Genomic DNA, 22,325 nt, shown 5'->3' on the forward strand with positions numbered 1-22,325 from the left:
AAGATAAGATATTTACAAACAATTTCGATTATATCTAACTGTTGTGTACATCGTGAGTATTTCCATAATCTTTGAGCTTTGAGTAGACTTTTATAAAGTCATCGGAAATTATGACTGTTATTCGTTTTAAAATAGCGCCTGTATGCTTTGCAATTGCTCGAATTCGAGCAACAGGTACACTAGTTATAGTCTTAAATGGAGTTTTGTACCATCTGTTGTCAACCAATGATGAGCTTACGGTAAACGTTTACAATACTCCTTAAACTGACTTTTCTCAAAAACGTAATTCCTTTTCTAAACACTGTAAAACTGTTCAAAATGTTGTCAGCTACAAACTATAGCTATTGTAAAAATTGGGTTTAAACTCCTGTCCCTGTGTGTGTAAACATGGCTTTTAATTTTAGTAAATTCTGCACGGTGCTAACAAAAATCAAATCAGAACTCCTGTACAGTTTATATTGCTTTAAATTTATTTTGTAACTAAAATAAATATGAAAGTAATATAATTAGAACATGAAAAGTTACTGAGCACAAACTTTAAGCAAATTCTCTTTTTATTGAAGATTAGTAGCTATAACCAAATCTTGGTTGGACCTAGATCCGGAGTTCAACCATACCTTTAGAGGTTATAGTGACATTTCATTTAAGACACTGCACTATTTGACATCTATATTTTGGAACTAGCTCCGCTACGTGATGTATTTTTTTACCAGTAAGCCTATGCATATGAATTAGCTGTCTATTGGAGATTACTTACAGATTTACGGGGGTTGAGGTAACGAGGGTGATTTTTTTCAGTGTTGGACAATGTTTTTCTGTCATGGAGTGCTTGCTACATCAACTTTCCACAAGTAGGCATAAAAATTAAATACATTTTAAAACCTTGGTGTCCTAAGTTTTGCATTACGACATAATACGTATCTTATACCATAGACATTCTTGAATTAAAAATGATTTGAGATTATTGTGGTATAATAATAGTTATTATTATTATAATTAATTATTAATCATACAAGTTTGAAGTTTTGACTCTTGTGGAGAAAAAAAAACACTGACCTGTTCAAAAAATGTAATTTATTGGCAACGTGATGAACATAGAGATAAATTTTCACTTCAAAACTAAGCAAGGAGCTATTCTAAAGAACAGTGGTAACTCTTTTAAGACAAATCATTCGGAATTGGGAGGCAATTAGTTGTAAAAGTTGGACCTCTCTCATTCCCACTGAAGTACAAGGCACAACGCTTCTTCATCACCGAAACCGCCCCCGGAAACTCAAAGGGAACACAAATGGCAATGGAAAAATTCCCTTTATAACAAAATTACTGATCCTTCACTTAGTTTACTGAAGTGAAAAATATTTTAACGTAACAATAGTAATAATCCTAATCTAGATTATGTACAAGCATAGAGATTCGATACAACAAATTTTATCAATTTACTTCCGAGTGTTGTAAAAATCGTATATACTATTTACAAGGAAATATATAAAATATCTGAGTAAAATAGCGATAATTTCTATGGCTTTCGCCTGATCCCTTGACAGCCTTGTATGTACTAGCTCTGAGTTTCAGGACCTCTTGTTAAAAATCTAACTTGATACATACAGTTAATACAAAACGGCTTTCATTAACAACACAACAGATAGGTAAAAAAAACAAATCTTTGGCGAACGAACCGAGAAGGAATATAGTAAAAAACCGAATTAGTGACTTTCAATAGAATTTCCTCCTGAATATTCAACAGCGTAGTATTTTTACGGTTTAAATAGGCACAATCGCTTTGGAATTCTCCATCACATGAGAAGTGGAAGAAACAATGCTGGGGATTACCAACACTTAAAGTGAATATATTTGTGCTTGCATGACTAGAGCATTCGATATATAAAACTTCAAAAATCCTTTCAAATCTTTCGATACACTTGGTCGTCACTGGGCTCGCAACTGCAACGATAGTCTTAGAGGAATTGTCTTTTGCTCTTAGAGCGCTATCAGTCTCATGACCAATGGCTACTTGTCGCTAGCCATTGAAGAAACCACCGGATGGATACTGTCTCACAGACACCTCAGTAATTACTATGTGAGTAGCTTGAAGAACATGATGGCTAAAGAGATGTTGACAAATAGTACGAGCATCACCAGTTGTTGTCTGGAAAACCAGTCCTGAAACACAACATGTTCAATAACTATCTCGTTCATTACACTTTAACACTTTAAAATATTACAAGCTGAAAACTGTATACAGTAGCCTCTTCTATGATAAGAGGCATAAAATGATTTGTGCTACAGCAGCACACCGCTAATGATGTTTGTTCCACACCTGACAACGTTCAGCTTTAAAATGTATAAAAAAAAAACTTGACAAATTTCTGCTCGTGAATATAATGAAGAACACACTTTGTTCAGTTCTAATTTCTTGCCCACCTGAATTAATCATGTAAAATAGTCAGGGGTGGTTTTAAGTGAGCAAGAAGTATTTGGAACAAGAAGAAAGTACGCATGCTACATGTTTTTACCTTAACACTCGGACTGACGAGGTACAACAGTGGGTTGGCACGAAGTTTCTCAGTTTCTTCATTCATCCGTCGCACCTCCTCTCTTCTCGCCGAGCTCAGTACGGATGCTTCCTCTCGAGACATGGGTTCAGCAGCTCGAGGTAGACCTTGAAAGTCGGGTAGACTCTTCTTGCGTTGGAGACTGGTAGTGCTGACTGGTATGGTCTGTAACAAGTTATCAAATGTGATTTGGATTTTGTGTTGCTGAAGAAATGTTAACGATTGAACTCTTCATGCAACACACAATCATAACCATACTGTCTGAGATATCAAGCTAATCAATTATAGTGAAATCAAGTTAAAACAATCCTGTCCTTGCGACCTATGTGAAGGCGCTGAAGTACACAAAACACGCCCTACACCCCATGAGTCAGCAGAAATGTTTGCACTCTGATCTTTTCCTTACCTCCACCCTCCCCACCAACACTGCCCACTCTAGACCCTAGTGCCAGCATACGTGTCATGAGCTGTAGTCTTTGAAGCTTTCAATTGAACCCTTCACCGGCGCCGTATCATATTCCGCAGTCGGTTGACGTCCTTAATTAATGTTTAAATGTTTTGTGTGTTTCTGTGTGTGTAAGTGTCTTCATGTTCATCGTAAAACCATGACGAACTCAACACCGAGGGATGTGTAAGGAAGCTGGCGTTCAACAAACCTAATGATGTGCCAATAATAGAGGCATAAAACAGCTGTAGTTTCCTAAAACTACAGTGAATCATAGACAGAAGCCTGGTAACATAAACCTTATTAGTGCTACTTTTAACGATCCAGTGGCCAACCATCATGAAATTGGATCTGAAATATCTCGGACCAAATTTCCTATACCAATTCTTCAAACTCTATGAAAAATCTAACTAAATGGTTTACAACGTTAACAGAAACAACAATTCTGTTGTTACAGCTTCAAATCCATTCCTGCAATCCAAGCTAGTGCTCCTTTATTTGGATTTTTGAGATGCCATAACATATCTGGTGATGCTAATAAAAGTAAATCTTAAATGTTATTTGATTCAATGTCTGGGTTTTCAATCCATACAGTCACATAATTGATTCGGTTCCTTATTTCCCTTGAATTTCCTGGAGTTTCACCAACTCACATTGGAATGTTTTAGGCTCCTTTTAAACTCTGTGGTGTAACACACATCGCTGCGACTGGTACGGTAGCTTAGTGTAAGTGCTTTGTGTTAAATGAGAGGTTTGATACTATGCAGCATGCTAGATGCACTCTAGGCGCAGTTTGAAACGAATGATTCCATGCCAAATTCTTACTAAGAAAGAAAAGGTCATGGTATTTTCTAAGTTGATATTTTACTATTTCGCAGCATTGAGTAAAATATTTCTTTCTACATTAGTAGCTAGTAAATATTACAGTTTATCTAAGAGTTTACAAACTAACTCAATGAGACATTTAATATGGGATGAATAAAATTTTACCAGGTTTAATTCATCTTAGAAATTAACTAAAAGACCACTTAAGGACAAAACCTTCTATTACAAAAAGTGGCACTCTGTAAGATAACTTTTAAAAACAAACCTATTACAAAAGAAATTATCTGTATCGTTTGAACAGTCAGAAACAATGAGACTAATTAGAATAGACAAATCAAGCTCCCGGTGTTGGGAAGATCCAAATAACAGTTTACAATAATAGCTGTCTACCAACCGAGTCTTGGCGGATGGCCAAAATTGCGCAACAAACTCCATTTTAGATTCCGGGTATTAGACCTTTAGAATTGAACATAAACAAATAAGTTAGATTCATCATGTTTAGGCCCTGCTAGAACACTTTGATGGTCACTTCTCCTTCCCTCTCTATTGTAAATAGTTAGGTAAACTATTTGGTTTTGTCCTGGAACTGTAAGGTTTCATACCTCGATGGGCGGAGCGGTGATCCAGCTCTCGCTAGCCCGTCTGGCCATGAGGGCCGGGCTGAACATGAGGTCCTCTTCCTCCTCATCTTCCACTGACCACATCGTTGCGACTGGAGTAAATGAGTCCGTTTTTAGCTCTGAGACATCCTGGGTCCCCTCTCCCCTTTTCTGGGCAGTCAGCCAACTCTCCCAGCCATCTCCCACTGCTTGTCCCCCCTCTCTTTCCCCTCCATTGTTTCTTTCGTATGTCAAGTAAGTATTCAAGTTAAGTTTATACGTTATGTTTACTGGTCCCTATATCTCACTCTGGTTTCAGTTTAGCTGTAGGAAATATCTACTGTGAGAAATCCATTAGACTAAACTTAATTTATTTTATGATAATAGTGATGTAGAACAAGAGTTATTTTTCTTGTAAAGGTGAAACAAAGTTTATCCTGTATTTGAGTTCTGAGAGTTATTTTTCCTTGGTTTAGACTGCGGTTTCTCTTCTCAATTTTAAAATCTTTACTAAGAATTTTAGCCTTTATTTCCTGTAAATTGTCTATACATGCAGTATGTCTGGTGTCACATTGAATAGGTAAAAAGTTCTTCATACTTTTCTTCTTTAGTTTTCTCATAATATGAATACACTTTATAAATCTTCATGAATCTTTAGAACCTTCAATCACCAAGTATTTTCGCTTAATCCGAGACCAGTCTGTGCACTTAGATCTGGTGTAGATCATGGCAAGAATCCAAAACTCAGATGCAGTATAGCACATTCCTTTAGAGTCAATGAACACTCAATTGAGAGAGTTGAACTGTACAACAAAATCAAAAGGAAAGCATATCCAGTGTTCCCTGAATTTTAAACCAAAAATCAAAAGGGAGTCTCCATCTAGAATTTGTATTTTTTTAAACTTGTGAACTTATGCTGCACTGAAAGACCTATAGCACATGCTCAGAGGTAAAATCGTGTTACTCTCACAGACATCATGAATCAGGTACTGCAGCTTATCAAATAAAGCAAAACCTCAAAAATTTACTGTTCTATTAGATAGTTGAATCCTTAAATCTCTCTAGAAATGTATATTTAAGAGAGCTAAGAATCTCTGGATAACCTGGCAAAAATTACAAGTAAACAGGACGGAGAAGTGGATGTTAAGAGGAAATCATTTTCTACATCTACCTGGAATAGTATACCACTGTTTCCAAGATAAGAGATGGAACAGGAGTTGGAATACACGGTGTGTAGAACGTGAACTTCTGCGTTCCCAAGTGAGTCCTTCCAACAATGTTCCAAACTCGAGGTCTTTGTGATCTTGGAGTGTGCTAGAGAGAACCTGAGGCATGGCTTAAACATTTCTATTTTCACAGACAGCCAGGCGCACAAGGCACTTGACTCCTGAGAGTTCAAGTCCAAGGTGGTATGGGACTGCCTCACAACAGTATCTGCCCTGGGCAAGTGACACTTTTTTGGGTCCCTGGACACTCAGGGATAGAAGGAACAAGGTGACCAAAAACCTGATCTTAGCCTCAGACCTTGTGGACCGGCAGCCTTTCTGTGGAATCCCTTCTGGTATGCATGTTAGTCAGTCATGTCAAGGGCTCAAGAGGAAAACAGGTGAAATATTAGGCTTTAGGGTTACAGGTTAACCTCACCCTCTTCTCTTTTTCTCATAAAGTTGCCTCCTATGTTCTATAATCAGGCTACGTCCAAACTAGGCAACTCGGTCGCCACAAGTTTTATTTCTTTATTCGTGACCTGGTCGCAGGAAGTGTCTACGCCTTGTTATTAATTATAACTAAAAAGGAAGGAGTACATCCCCTCAACATCACACATTTTCCCAACCTTACTACATTGTTTAGGGATGACGTATTTTCGAATTGCAAATTCTTTCCAGTATTTTCAAATGATCATAGTAGCGTTGTTTGATGACCTCCAACATTGAAGAAAACATTGTAAAAAATACACTATTAGTTTTAGGATTCAGATTCATGTTGCACCAGAGGATACTAATCCCATAGGGTTACATCACATATATTAATAGAAATATAATCATTGACTATGTATACCTTATATAGTCAATGGTATACTCTTATCTCATCCATATTTTCCAATCCCTTAGCACAAGTGCTGTAATTATGTTGCTACCCTACCCTCCCATCATTTCTAAAATGTTTTTATCTGCGACCGTTTTTTAAACTAGCCTTTTCAATTCAGTTCTTATAATTTACAATATTCACATTACAGCATTGTTTTGTTTTGTTACTTTACAGTACAAGTTTGGACCAATGAGAATGAGATTAAAGAATCAAGAAAAAATAAATAAAATTCTAATAAATCAAACGTCATCTTATCAGCTGTTAAGACCAATTTAATTGATTAAACAACAAATGAGTGGTTGGGACAATAAGTCATTGCATCACAATCAGTGGCAATGAGAGTTTATAAACGAAAACATAACCTCTCTTGGAAGTTATGAGTTAATTGAAGTTAATTGAGATACGGTCATAGGTAAAGTAGTGTATGCAACTAGCGTAATTAGCCTTTTACGACACTCGTAGAAGTTTTAAAGGCACTCGCCAAGGCTCGTACCTTAAATTTTATGCTTTTGTCATGAAGACTATCCTTACGTGATCGTTGCGTGAAGTACTATTACATAAACAATTACAAAATGAAAATACAAATAAAACTCATTGGCTTTTTATTGTGATGCTTGCGCCACAGCTGATCTGCTATCAACCGGTCCAATCTGCCGTAGTCTATACCGTAGGGGGGAGAGTGGGGAAGGAGTCGAGTGTGAGGAAGGACCGTCGCCGAGGGCTGACCAACAATCGGATTAGTCGTAGTGGTTAGTTATTAAATTTAATTATGTTCTAATTCTTTTCAAGAGGAGGGGGGACTAAGGGGTTAGGGATCATTCACTTTATTAATATTATAACATATAAATTGAGATAACCAACACCATTCTTGCCCTTATGACACAAGGGGAAGGTTATCGCTTCATTCTTATTTTATAACAAAATTTATAGCATGTTATAATAAAGATCAGTATTTAATTAGATCAAATAATAAATTCAAACTTAGAGATGTAGAACACACAAGGGACCCTATAGAATATAATTGAGCCTCCAAACCATCTTATGAGCCCAGTACCACTACATCGGTAGTATTTGTTACATTGAGTGGATGGTATTTTCCTGAAGAAACTTTTTAAATCTTGCCCTCTCCTAAAATGCCGCATTATAGAAGTAACAAACTCAAAGAAGACGACTACTAAAGCTTTTTCACATTTCCATTACAATGTCTTAAAGCAGTAGAAAAATAAATAAATTAGTTTACTATGAAATCAGTCGTATTTGGTTTTAATGACTCATCATAATAGAAAAAATATGGGATGTAGCCAGATATAATTATAGCCCATTGTTTGAGTGATTTAGTGTCAGTTAAAGGAGTTTTTCCAAGGGTTAAAGATTCTTGATCTTTGGCTTGAAGCCTCAATTGTATGCAAAAGTCTAAAAAAACTTGAAAATGTCATAAATTATTGTTGGGATGACAACAATCAACTGAAAGAACTATTTAACGTTTGTATTTAAAACACAAAAAATTATACTACGATTACAATTATAGCATTGATGCATTTTTGGAATGGGATTGTCGTTGTTTAACAAATGTTTTAATGAATATAAATTATTTTAAGGTACCTACTCAATATAATGTTGGGTTTTGCCCTCCCATAGCTTTTAGGATTGTAAAAAAATTAGGGTACTAGTAATTCTAATTTTTCTCTTCCAGGCTCGCTACAACCATCGGAAAACAAAACCACTTTTTGTCTGGGTATGATGTCAAATGTGGAAGAATTGTTACGTAGCTTTAAGCGAGTAAGCTAGAATCTAGACTATCAACGTTCATCCAAACTCAACTGCACAGGTACCCTTAGTCATATTCTAGACATTGTATCAACTAGACTTTGTTAAATATACAAATTTACCACAAACAAACTCACCTTAATCGGTGGAGGTGCTGCCTTTTTCGTAGCTGCTGCAACATAGAGTGATTCAGTTCTGGCTGGCTTGCCCAGAGGCGAAGGCACAATATCTTGACCAAGACCCCGTTTCCTGATGATGACGTCTTCAAAAGGCGGCTGGGGACTGGAAGGTAAGTTAGGCACCACATAGGCAGGTTTCCCCGCCCCCACGGCAGCTCCGTTCCCCGCTACGGGGGTTGTGGAACGTGCTAAGGAAGGGGCGCGGGGGGTTGACGGTTCCGGTGGAAGTGCTTTGTCCACCGATGGCTGTCGACTGCCTGCTAAGCGGCTGGCTGCTCGACTGTAGCGGTCCACGCTACTGTCTCTGCTAGGCGGTCGCTTGTAGTGGTCGAAGTGATCACTCATCGCCTGAAAATATCGGTACTTATTAGAGGAATATGGTACCTACAGTCTTCATATTTTGAATCCAAAATTTCTTAAAATACACTTTTCAGTACAGCATATTTTTTACAATTGCCAAAAATGTTTTCGTTATGATTTAACAGCTTTTTATGAATTATAACTTTTTAACCCTGTTGCTTTCCTTTAAAAAATTCTGATTTTGTTTTATAATATCAATTATCAATTATCAATTATCAATTATTTAAGATGGGGACGCCACTATGTGCGTATTTTAACCCAAATATGAGTGAAGGATGAGTGTAGGATGAGTGGCGCGATCGCCTTCCAATGTGAAAGGTTGTTGGTTTGTTTCCAAAAGAGGATGATTCAGTGGCCCCAATCCCATTTGTCTTTGACATATCAATTTAACACGCTTTCTTACAACAAGTTGACATTCGATGGTAAAAATACCAGAAAAAGGGCCAGACAATGAAAAAATACATAAATACAGTTGAATAAGAAATAATTTAAACCTGTTGGAAGTTGTAGCCAGGCGCGTCTCCTGATGGTTGAACCTGCCTGGAGTTGCGCCTCAGTTCGTTTCTTGGGTATTGGCTCTCGGAGGTAGCAGGGTTCATCTTATGCTGTTCAGGCTGAGGGGTGGGGGGAGTCACCAGCTGTTGAGGTAGCTTATCTTGATTTTGCTGATTTGGCGGGTAGTTTTGGGGCTGGGTAGAATGAAACTGTTTTTGGAATTGTTGTTGAAACTGTTGCTGTTGTTGTTCAGCCTGATACTGTTGTTGGGCTTGATACTGTTGTTGCTGTTGTGTTTCCAACTGATGCTGAGGGGATTGGTTGTATTGTGCTTGTGTTTGTGAGATCGAAGACTGCTGTGTGTTGGGATAGTTTGATGACTGTTGATACTGTGATTGTTGGGAATTTTGCGATTGTTGGGCTTGATACGATTGTTGTTTGGATTGGTACTGTGATTCGTACTGTGACTGTGATGTACTCGGATGTGATGGGTTTGATATGGAGTTCATGGCCGTTGTAGGAACATTGGAGTCGGTTGAATGGGTAGATTTTTGTAAAATTGATTTAGACGGTTGCATATCCTCTGGAGGAGGCCGATATTTTGGAATTTCTCTACTTCTTAACTTTTCCAGCCCTGAAAATAACACCATTGCTTATAGCATTCATCTAATGATTTAAAGTACACTCTAATGTTTATGCATGCTATGTTCTTAAGTATTCAAATTCAAATTCAAATTCACTTTATTGTCACATAAAAACATTTGTACATAGCAAAGCTATTAAACTGGTGACATTGTCAATTCAATATAAACCTAAAAATACAATTAAGTTACAGAACATTTTTGTCTGACTCTAAAACAACGATTACATATAACAATGCTGCTTAATTTTGTAAAAAGTCACTTACAGAGTAAAATACTTGGTTTAAAAGATAACTTTTTAGAGTATTCATAAAACTCTTTAAACGGATTTGGCTTTTAATGTTTGTCGGTAGATTATTAAAGAACTTCATACCCATGTAACTAGGGCCCTTTTCATAGATTGTTAAGTTATGTATTCGGTATTGAAAATTGTCTTTGCACCTTGTGTTGTATGCATGTAAATGCTGCTGTCCACAAAGAAGATCAAAATTCTTCTGAATAGTAAGCATAAATATATATAGAGAGAGGGAAGGCTCAATAATCCTAACTGTTTAAAGATTGGCTTGCATGAGACTTGTGGCCGCGAAAATGTCATAATGCGAACAATTCTTTTTTGAAACTTGAATATTTTTTTCCAGTCAGCTGATGAACCCCATAGCTCAATTCCATATTTCATAATGGAATAAAAATAGGCAAAATAAACCATTAATCTAGTTTCCAAATCAGTTCTATCCCTTAACACAAGCATTTGGAAACAAGCAGAATTCAGTACATATATGTATATATATTAACATAAGATGTATGAGTCTAGCATCTTTAGGAGTTTGAGTATGCACTGGTTTAATTTGTTTTGACTTCTGATTGTTGTAGGGGACATCTTGGAGTTGGCCAAACCCAATTTTTCTCGCCCCCTAGCAGTTTCACAACTTCAAAATGTGTTAAACTGTCAGTCCATTAGTTATTTAATTTCTATTTGAATACATTATAGGTACTTTCACATATAGATAGTCTTGTAACCATCACTGTTACTGACACTTGAATTGATCTGCACCATCTACTTTTTGCTTCTGAAAACTATAATACATATACTCTATACTCATTGTCATCAAGGTTGGACTGTTTTGTCGAGCTGTATTTGAATACAGCATTTGCAGAGGTCAGCATTCAAATACAGCTTGACAAAAGGTCCAGCATAGAAGTCAACAAGAATATATCTTGTGGGAACGACCTAGGAAGTCTACATTTATTGTTTGGGTTATAATTGTTATTTCACAGGAAAACAATATGTATTAAGCTACAATTTTTCACACTTCTTTGACATTTTATAACAATTTTAGATAATGATCCCTCGTGTAGGATGGCATTACTACTAGGATTTCATAATGATTTTCAGCACAACAGTACTTGCTGATATTTTCGAGAAATACAAACCTGGTTGGGTGAAATCGGGAGCAAACTGCTTGGCAACTGATCGCGCGATCTCAAAGTCCTCTCGGGCCTGCTCAGCCGCCACGTCAGCCAGCTCTGCCTTGCCGCGAGCCGTCGCTGTTCTACAACAGCCCCAGTTATAGGCAAAAAGCTGTAAAACTAATTGTGGCTTCAAGAGATTAATTAACCAAATAAACATATGTATACAATCCTCTTTTTAGTACATCCTTGATTCCAACAACTGTGCTTAATTCTCTGAGATAAACTTGAATGTCAAAACGAAAAACACATTCTAGCAGTTTTCTTCTACATAATAAAATGGCTTTTTATAACAACCCTTGAATTATAACAAGGGGTTATTTAATGTAGTCAAAATGCCAAATGTTTTGTCTACGAATGTAGATTTTGTATTGTATGGTAAAGGAAACCTAACAAAAGATATTTCTGTCATGTTGCATCTCTCAGAACAAACGATTTCAAATGATGTGTGACCATAGACAAAAAGAATTATTAAATAGAGACTGTCAGCTGTGCTGCGATTACCATATTTTCTGGCACACACCGCTGGGAGTGCCATGTAGGTACGGCGTTGGCACTAAGTAACTGCACGGCGCTCCCAGCGGTATGCACCAGAACCTATGGTAACCATAGTAACTGCAGCACCGCTAACAGTCTATATTTATTTCTTTTCGTCTATGGTATGACTCACAGTTCAAATATAAATTTTTCCTTTGTAATTTGTAATTGAAAAATGAATTAAAATTATACACAGAAGTATAATATACTGTTAGTAGATCTTTTTCAAAACAATCCTCAACTTACCTTATAATTTTTAAATACTAAACAATAAACATTACCGTAATAACAAAATAGCACCTTGATATGGCGATATCAGCCTTCTGTAGAGCTATCTTGGAGGCACGTTGAGCCGCATTGACAGCAGCGTCTATCCTCTCTCTGAACTTAGCTGAACGTATGAGGAATAAATGTTTTTTCTTTTGGGAGGTAATTAAAACATTGTTCTTATATTTCCCTTCTTCTTTCGACCCGTCTCTGAAAGTCGTGACACCATAGCCGTATTTTTTATTACCGAACCACTCCCCCTCGTATCTAAGTCCGTCTGAACGTTCACTTATTCCGAAACCTGATCTTTTATCGTTTTTCCACTCCCCCATATAAGTCTCAGTAACACTGGCGTCCATGTGTTCATCCTGAAAAGATAGAAAGGTAAAGTTAAAATCACTGTACTAGTTAAAATACAGTTTGGTATTTTTACACTTTGTTATCAAAATATTTTTAACTTGTGGGGGTTTTGAAACGGTTGTACGGTGATAGGCTAATACAATTACCTAATTACTCAATTTTCACAGCTGAGAATAATTTTTTTTATTTACTGAATTCTAAAAAAACAATTGTTTAGGCGGTGCATTTAAATGAACATAAATTCCAACTGGCAAACATAAATTAGATTATTTTTGTTTTATGTACCAAATGATATGATTTTGCCTGTTCTAAGCATTACTTTTCCTGTCCCAAGCATTACTTTTCCTGTCCCAAGCATTACTTTTCCTGTACCAAACAAACGAAGCTCCATTTTAGTTTAACAGGAGCACTAATGTATGTATTCCTTAATAGGAACCAATCAAATATGAAATTATGTTTGATAATTCAAATTTAGAAAAGCTTTGTAAGATTATTTGCCTTGGTAAAAAGTGTCGTTTACAACACATCAGCTGGAAGCCCCATTTCGTGGCTCAATAGTTGTTTCCATAATTTTGTCCAGAACAGAGTACTTTCGGGACTAGTAGTGAAATATACCACAGTATTACATACAATGTCAAAAATGAGGCTTTAAGACAATATTATATATCTGCTCCGAGATTATTGCCATCCAAGTAGCTATTTAAACAGCCAGAACAATCATTGGTGTTCACAACAAGTCATCAAGCTTTACTGGATCAAAAGTTGTTTTTATCCTTACCGTTTTGTGATTTCAATTATAACCAGATGTAAATAAAAACAGAAACATGGGAATGTCAAGCTGTAGATTTATAGACATTTTAAGACCATACCTTTTTAGGTTACCAACCTCTGTAGCCTTACAGTAGCCACAGAAAAGCTGCTGTTTTAGTTTAAGAAATCTAAGTTTCCATCATCAGGACTAATATCAAGACCGTATATTTCTACATATTTCATCATTTATCAAATTTAAAACACACATACAGTTACACACACACACACACACAAACACAGGGAAATAATGATTTAAAGTGCACCTGTTACTTGTACTAGCTTTTAATCTTAAGCCCCCCATACACTATCGAACATGCCACCCGACCTGACAACCTGACCTGACGACGGACCCATCATCCAACCTGACTTATGTCGGGTGTTTCCCACACACTGTCGAGCATGTTACCCAACAAGTCAGGTGAAATATTAGTTCTGAAATGGATTTCGAGACGACTTTAGCTGTTTGTGGGGGATTTTTAGCGATGATTTTTAGAGCCTACGGAACGAGGCTCTTAAATTTTCAATTTTATTTTTAACGATCTTTAAATCACACTCTGGATACAGTTCCTTGCACTTTTCCATCAGAATATCGTGCCCCTCTTTACGCACATGTTTATTGCAATAGAGTTTACTTTTGACATCACACAACACCTTCTGGTCTCTGTAGAGTTAAATAAATTCTGACCAGAACTGTTTATTATCATTAAATTACATGAAAAAATTAAATTACATTAAATTAGGGAAAATGGGACGGTTATCACACACAACTCGCTAAATACAAGTCAACTGGAAACTGTAAGTTGTGCGAGCAGTTTGACGGTTTCCCACACACGGTCCAACCATCGATGTATAGTAACTCCCGTGCATAATAAATCGATGTATAATCGATGTATGTAGTAGAGTATTATACATTGATAGGTCCAACATGTCAGGCGGACGGCTCGAGTCGGGTGGTGCTATCGGACCGAGCATCCGACCTGACATATCCGTCGAGCATGTCGGGTCGGAACCCACACACCGTCCAATATGTTCGACAAGACGTTGGATCCCGACATGTTCGACCAACATGTTGGATAGTGTATGGGGGGCTTTAGACTGATACTTATGAAAACATCGGCGGCTCCACAGCCGGTCACAGGGGCCCGCACCCCCAACGATTTAATAGATTCATACGATTTGATCTGATCATAACTAATTATAATTATGTTAATATAAACAAATACTCAAATCTATAACTATCAGTGCTTTAATGATTTAATTCGTAACTGAAAAACATATTGGGGTGAAAATTAAACTTTAAATGCTAGACAGCTCCTTCCTCTCTTCCCCTCTTGACAATCTACCCTAGAACCCTTGTCTGAAATCGCAGTTGCTCTTTGTATTCAATAAATCTGAAGCTGGATGTGTTAAAGTACACTTTTTACCGTCATTGTTCATTCATACAACTGTGTTTAAATTGATTTCCTGCGGGCCTGTAGTTTACGCTATGAGCCCAAGAGATAATTGGGCCCCTCACACCTTACTTACAGAAGAATTATTGTTCTCTTCTTTGTACCTCCAACAAGCCTAAAACCCCTAGCAACCCTGGGCAAAAAACAACTGATTGTACTGGAATCCTGTAATGGAATATTCTGGTTAGATTTTGTTCTACATAACTGACCTCTACCACAAAGCTGGCATTGGAGTCTGTGTGTACAGAACCACTAGTGACGCCCGAGTGAGAAGACTCAGTACTGACCCATGATGCACTAGAACCCGTACTGCGGATACTACCTCCGGATATCCCACGCTTCTCTAGGTCTCCCGTGCTGCGCTGCTTGCGGATCTTCAGCCCCTGTAAACAAAAGTAGTGAAAAATGTGTAAACCCCCAGTTCAGCTAGTTTCTAGTACATAAATATAAAAAAATATCAAACATTTTATGAATGATCTACCATAATGTGTATTTAAATATATGTTACAATGGTGAGAGATTTTGACGCATCACACAACGATCATCATCAAGCCCCATGATAACACGTTTGATATAAAATTGTATTTCTACGAGGAGTGATTTTTAATAAAATTAGGCAGTTTTGTTTATTTCATACTAAGCTATCAACATTTCAATAAAAAAAGGGCCTCAATACCTTCACTGTAGCAGCAAACCTAAGTACTCATTAGAATTAATGTTATTTAAATAGGAAATAAATCTGAAAATTTTAAGGGAATATTTTAGTAGAAATCTAGGAAAATAGAAATTTGCTTAATCTGTAGGTTTGCTGCAGCTGGGGTATTTTATAAGTACTTTAACTGCATACATTTCAAAGTATTCTATAAGGTTGTATATAGTTTGCATATACCAATAATTAATTGAAGGTCGCCATTGTCTTGTATATAAATCTCTGACATTAAATATAGACAATGGAGTGTTCTCTGGTGGCAGTGGGCCATCTGGGCCTGCCTATATCTTTATCCTCGGCTTCATGTTGTACACAATGTTGAATTATTTATGCTGTTTATACTTCCACCAGATGCGAACATACACCATTAACTACAACCACCTTCTGTATAAACATCCATTTTCATACACTCCTCACTAACCAGTAACAAGGACCTTAGCTGCACTTGTGTTGAATATGTACTTTTTATACAGCTTAATCTCATATTTTACCAATTTTTGAAGAAAGATAACTAAAATATTACTTCTGGAATTTGGTTTGGGGTTTAACCTTTGAATATACACGTTTTAAATATAATGCCCTATTCGAACCCCTAATAGACAAAGAGTGCACCATAAGTAGACATATTTAAATCCCACACAGGTTTAACTTTGACATTATTTTCGGCAATCCAAATGTTTTAGTAAAATGACACCCAGTAGTATTCCTAATGTTGGATCTTTTTAGTTGTTTACACCAAATACTGGCATTAAATGTATGTTAAATGTATTTTGATAAGTTTGATCAAGAGTAAGATTGCCATACATAAAATATAAAAATACATTTTTAAAAATATATCAACACATTTTAAGTCCCACAACAAATATATCATTGGCAATGACAAGTAAATAAAACTGTTGAACAAAATTAGAATGAGTATATTATGATATCAGGTTTTAATTTTCCCTGGAAATATAGTTTGATTAATTTTTCACCGAAAATGAAGGTGTTTTTTTTTTACTTATCTGTTGTTTTATTGATCAAATGAGTGTTTGTCACTGAGATAAGGTTCAGGTTTTTAAAACCATTGTCTGTAACTGAGTGTGCTATTATCGGCTATGTCAATGCTATATATACAGTTAAAAACTGAATTTTCCGCTCAGTTTATATTATGTGTCATAAATACCCCCGCCGCAGCAAACCTGCCGACTAAGCGAATTTCCATTTGTGTGAATTGATTTTCAGTTAAATATATTTTAATAACATTAGGTTTAACGAGTACCTAGGTTTGCTGCTACAAGGAAACTAATAAAGTGTGTTTTTGAGTAAAATATTGATATCTTAGTACGAAATAAATAAATTTGCCAAGTTTGATCAAAATATATTCATAAACAAGCAAACTACAACATTTGACAATATTCTCCATAAGAATAACATGGGAATTTTAAATTTACAACTTTTTTAATTTTCTCCGTTACTAATATTCGAACAAAAATACTTTTATATACTAAATTATTTGTTTGTTTAAGCTCTTTAAAAAGGTCTAAAGAGTAATTGGGAAATTTTGTGTTTTGAGGGTCAAAAGTGAGAAAACCCAATTTTTATCCCATAAAACCCCCCGTAAAGCCCCGTTCCCATGGTCCAATCGTGCTGGTTCGCGAACTCATTCAAGTTTATCCCGCTTTACACCTTTAAACCAAATTTCATCAAAATCGCACAAAAATTATTTAAGTTATCGCGTTCACGCACGTATATATATATATATATATATATATACATATATTAAAATTTGAACGAATAGTGTTTTTGGCCTCTGGGGACATCAAAATGAAAAAGTAAATCGGTCCCGGGTCTAGGTCTTACCGTGCCACCTACGGTAATAGCTACTTCCCTATAGGGAAATTCGCTAAAAAGATGCTACCTCTAACAGTATAGCTTACAATTACTATATTTTGTAATTTTAGTTTGGTTTGGCTAAATTTTGTGTATTCAACATAAAATGGTAATTATCAGAGGAGTCGTCTCAGTGACTCAATTTAAATCACATACATTTTCATTCTAAATCTGACTACATCTTTAGCATGGGAATAGTATGTTCCATTCAAAGTCAAAGTTCAATCTAGACTTTAAAATTCAATTGTTACTTATACATGAAAAATGCTTATTTAGTGGTAAAACATTTTTTACTTACAGAAAGGATAGATTTTTTGATCCCGCTCGACTTTTCGACTAGTGATCGCCGACGGACTGGAGGTTCATCACTCCTCGCCTTCAACACAAAGCCGCCCCGCGAGTCATCCATCTTACGGTCTCTCTCGGCAGCAGCCTCCGCGCCCGCTGCGCCTTCGTTGCTGCGGAGGGATGTCAGAGACGCCCGCAGTGTCTTGTTGGGGCGATAGTGCGAGGCCAGGCCGAAGGGAGCACTCGCCCTCACACCATACCCATGCCTCATCCCTCTCAACCATTGTCCCTGATAGGTACCTGTAACAAAACAGTTGTCAGAAACAAAAAAAACTTTACCCAGCTGTCCTTGATTGGGCTAAAAATGGTCCTTGCTGTTCTCGACTCTATAGTGAAAATGTATAGATTATAAACAGTACCTTAGGACCGAGCTATTGATCACAAAAACCTCGAAGCCAAATGGCTCGGTTGTTTATTTCCATTGTACCACTATATCGAATAATCTTCAGATAATATTTGCTCAATAGTAGCAACTGATGTTTTTCCCTTTGTACTGTATTTTGTAATTTGCTAGTATACTGTGTGTGGCTTGTTTTAAACACATGTTACTGTTACAAGTCTTTTGTTTACTTTTCCCTCGTTACTTTGTTCAACCAACGTGGTTCCTTGGCAACCCATAAGGCCAATGTTAAGAAATTTTGGTTTTTGCATTTTCATTTTTATTAGCAAGTAGAATTTTGATGGCAGTTTTAACTGCATTAAACAAGTTTTTAGGCTAGGAATAAATTATTTATAGCATTTGAAGGAAATCGTCAAAGGCGCTTACGAGATATTTGTGCAACCATATATACACAAGCAAACAATGCTCATATAAAAGTATAGGATTAAACCATCGTCTTAAACACAAGCAGGGTGACTGGAGGTTTTTGAGATCCTTATATACAGAGCTTTTATAAAAGAATCATCAAGTTTTAATCTCATGTACCTCACCCAATTCTTGTCCCACATTAATATTTGAAACATGTGTTTAAAAAGCACGTTTTCAAGTTTTATAATCAGCTGTTCAATAATCAGTCTTGATTTTTTCTCAGACGTGTTTGCATCATTTTCAAAATGATTAATTCAAGAGAAAACATTTTGGTGATAATGACTTCACCCTTCTCAAATGGTCCCCTGATCTCCTGATCTTACGGTGGGTAATTTTTTCTATTGGGGCTATGTAAAAGAAAACATTTATGTACCGCCAATGCCTCAAACCCTTCAAGAGCTCCGTGGACGAATTCGCAATGCCGTAGAATAAATCAGCCTTGTGATGCTAGCCGGTGTATGGGAAAATTTACAGCATAGATTGGAAACTTGCACAATGGCTAATGGACAGCACTTGTGGTGTATCTATGAACATTTTAAGAGCTATCCCTTCTGTTGCTATATTTTATATCCGTATTTATTTAACATTAACGGCAATAAAATGTTTTACAACCTGATGATTCTTTCTTTCTTTTTTTTCTTATTTTCGAAACCTATTGAATCTTCACATGTTATTGGGTAGAATGTAATCCGTAACTAACTATTTACATTCTTGTTGTTGATTTAGTTGGCTAATAAGAGATGACTACTCCATCACTCCACTTTAACAACCTGTCTGATTTTGAGTACCTGAAACAAGATAGGTAGGGTACTGCAAGAGAAGGATAGCTCCAGGAGGGGGGGGGGGGAGGGTTGCCTGGCATTTTAGTTTTACCAGTATAGGTGTAACAAATATTTTTACACCTTCCTTACATTGGCTGACAATATTCTTTTTTTAAATAATTTTGATTTCATTGCAATAAAGGTATGATACACTTGTCAACTAAGTGTAAATGCGAAGGCATCCGACTCGTGGCAAATTGGAAGAGTTCTTGATTACATAAGGGCAAATTGTCCCTTTCATCGTTCCAGGTAAACAAGTTGTGAATATCACCCAATTTTTTAAATTTCACCCGACTGTTCCTAATGGAGACTGTGTCCTTGCATCGGTGCATCTGTATGCGTAGTACATTATGTAAAAGAGCTGATGATATTAACACCAAAAATGTATCCGTAAGGACGTTTAGTATTATATGTTATATCAAAAGACAACTTTATTTTTTCATCTATATGTCAATTCATCGTAAAAAATTTATTATTTTTTGTTTGAATTTTAAAGCATAGTAGAGTTTTAATTTTTGTGTAGCATGAATAATTAATGTACCGGTGTTCAAAACACCATTTAATTGTAGGTATATTATAGGGTAGTAGTTTACGCAACGATTGTGTTAAAGATAGTGTTAACGAAACGAGTAGAAAATTTAAGATGTATACGAGCCTTGAAAAGTGCCTTAAAAACTTCTACAGTGTCATTAAAACTATTTACACGAGTTGCGTACACTACTTTTACCTACCTACGACAGTGTTTTTCTTAAATACCCCCGCCGCAGAAAACCTGCCGACTAAAGGAATTTCCATTTGTCTGTATTGATTTTCATAGTTAAATATATTTTAATAACATTAGGTTTAACGAGTACCTAGGTTTGCTGCTACAAGGAAACTAATAAAGTGTGTTTTTTGAGTAAAATATTGATAGCTTAGTACAAAATAAATAAATTTGCCAAGTTTGATCAAATTATATCCATAAACAAGCAAACTACAACATTTTTTGACAATATTCTCCATAAGAATAACATGGGAATTTTAAATTTACAATTTTTTAAATTTTCTCCGTTACTAATAACCGAACAAAAATACTTCTATATACTAAATTATTTGTTTTTTAAGCAATTTAAAAAGGTCTAAAGAGAAATTGGGGAATTTTGTGTTTTGAGGGTCAAAATTGAGAAAACCCAATTTTTACCCCCGTAAAGCCCCATTCCCATGTTCCGATCATGCTGGTTCGCGAACTCATTCAAGTTTATCCCTCTTTACACCTTTCTTTAAACAAAATTTCATCAAAATAGGGCAAAAATTACTCAAGTTATCGCGTTCACGGACGTGTATATATATATAAATTTGAACGAAATGGTGTTTTTGGCCTCTGGGGACATCAAAATGAAAAAGTAAATCTGCCCCGGGTCTAGGTCTTACCGTGCCACCTACGGTAATAGCTACTTCCCTATAGGGAAATTCGCTAAAAAAATCACTACCTACTGATAACTTTCTAAGAGAGCTTATGTTTTCGTTTGTAACCTCTCATTATTGCTACATTGATGAAATGAAACATTGTCCCAAACACTAATTAATTGCACCAATCAACAATTAAATTGGCCTGAACCGCTGATTAGTTGAATTTCGAATCATTAAAATTTTACTTCTTCTCTCTTAATCCTCGAACCTTATTGGTCCGTCACCCGTGTTGTTTTGAGTAAAACCACAGACAATATAATACTTTAATGTTTATTCCATTGTCTGTGGTAAAACTATGCTGTTATTTAAAGTAAAAAATATCCTGTTATGAGAAGAACTGAACTGAAACGGCTACTTTAAAAACGGAGGTAATGTAAGTGACCATTTCAGTTTCGCTTGAATAAAAAAAGTCAATTGACGAAAATCGAATTGGCACCACACCACACTCCTTCAGTAGATCAAGTTTTTTTAACTGACAACTCATTTAGCATGATAATTTGAATATCTACTTCTCTCTTATAGCCAAAGCTACAAATTAGTTATTTCACCCACCAGTACTAAAAATTAAAAAAAACCCCAAAGAATTAAATTTGAAAAATTGTATTTGTTCAAATTTTAGAGTGAACGACCTAAGGTTGGATCATTCCACTTGTCATAACACCCAAACACTGCGGCTAGGGGATGCGGAAGTAGGTCTGGGGGGGGGTCAGTGTGTCAGGGGTCGATATACCCCCCCCCCTGCTGATATAAACACTGCTGAGTCGCAAAACCATATGGTTACTGAGATAAACACGTGTACCTTCGAGAAGTGTCAGAGAATCCTGTGGAAGCTCAAAGATAGTTATTTGAGCAGCTTTAGTTAGGTCAATGCTCCGGTTGGCCAATAGCATAATGTTAATGTTAAGGGTATCTACTGATAATGATCTTAGTCAGTAACAAGATACACGGATCATCTCACTCCATTCTACACTCATAGGTGATACGCACATAGGTGGCGTCCACATCTCAATTGATAATGTTAATAACCTTCTGTTCCAATTCCAACTTTTATTATGATTAGTGGTCCAGTGGTCGAAAACTCGACCAAAATATGTAATGTACAGGATTCTATATTTTGACCCCACCCTGTATATAAAACATGTGATTGAAATTTCTTCCATTTGTTTTGATTTTCTGTTCATATTTTTTTGTTATTTTGTCACCAGCTGGCAACCCATACGGCCCATGTTAATTTTTTAAAATTTCAAATTAGTTTGTTGTGCTTATTTTGAGAATATTTTAATCTATGCACATCTACAGGAAAATATCTTCCCAACAGTAACAGTATGCGTAGATTTTCCCTGTGATGCACACGAGTTGAGAAAATACCCCCGTCGTAGCAAACCTGCATACTAAGTGAATTTCCATTTACCCGGCTTGATTTAATAACATTAATTTTAGTGAGTAGTTAGGTTTGCTGCTACGGGGAAGATGTT

General features: G+C 36.3%; 2 protein-coding genes across 2 annotated transcripts in view; both read right to left on the reverse strand.

Moving 5' to 3' along the window:
• Positions 1–1,057: 1,057 nt before the first annotated feature.
• LOC128999804 (uncharacterized) lies at positions 1,058–4,559 on the reverse strand. The gene is made up of 3 exons (XM_054426486.1): positions 4,425–4,559; positions 2,514–2,717; positions 1,058–2,160 (listed from the first exon to the last, which is right to left on the reverse strand). The coding sequence occupies exons 1-3, from the start codon at positions 4,524–4,526 to the stop codon at positions 2,074–2,076; spliced, it is 393 nt and encodes a 130-aa protein (XP_054282461.1). The 5' UTR covers positions 4,527–4,559; the 3' UTR covers positions 1,058–2,073.
• Positions 4,560–5,758: 1,199 nt separating this feature from the next.
• Positions 5,759–22,325, reverse strand: part of LOC129000218 (junctophilin-1-like) — a 58,581-nt gene continuing 42,014 nt past the window's right edge. The window contains exons 3-10 of the mRNA XM_054427173.1: positions 17,723–18,012; positions 15,053–15,226; positions 12,256–12,590; positions 11,383–11,501; positions 9,310–9,944; positions 8,414–8,803; positions 7,092–7,230; positions 5,759–5,976 (exon numbers count right to left, since the gene is read on the reverse strand). Coding sequence (XP_054283148.1) covers positions 5,759–5,976; positions 7,092–7,230; positions 8,414–8,803; positions 9,310–9,944; positions 11,383–11,501; positions 12,256–12,590; positions 15,053–15,226; positions 17,723–18,012 — 2,300 coding nt within the window. The remainder of the gene's footprint in view (positions 5,977–7,091; positions 7,231–8,413; positions 8,804–9,309; positions 9,945–11,382; positions 11,502–12,255; positions 12,591–15,052; positions 15,227–17,722; positions 18,013–22,325) is intronic.

The sequence above is a fragment of the Macrosteles quadrilineatus genome, unplaced genomic scaffold, assembly GCF_028750875.1.
Source record: "Macrosteles quadrilineatus isolate MER2022 unplaced genomic scaffold, UCM_ALF_1.0 Scaffold_8__2_contigs__length_117827958, whole genome shotgun sequence".
NCBI classification, from domain to species: Eukaryota; Metazoa; Arthropoda; class Insecta; order Hemiptera; family Cicadellidae; genus Macrosteles; species Macrosteles quadrilineatus.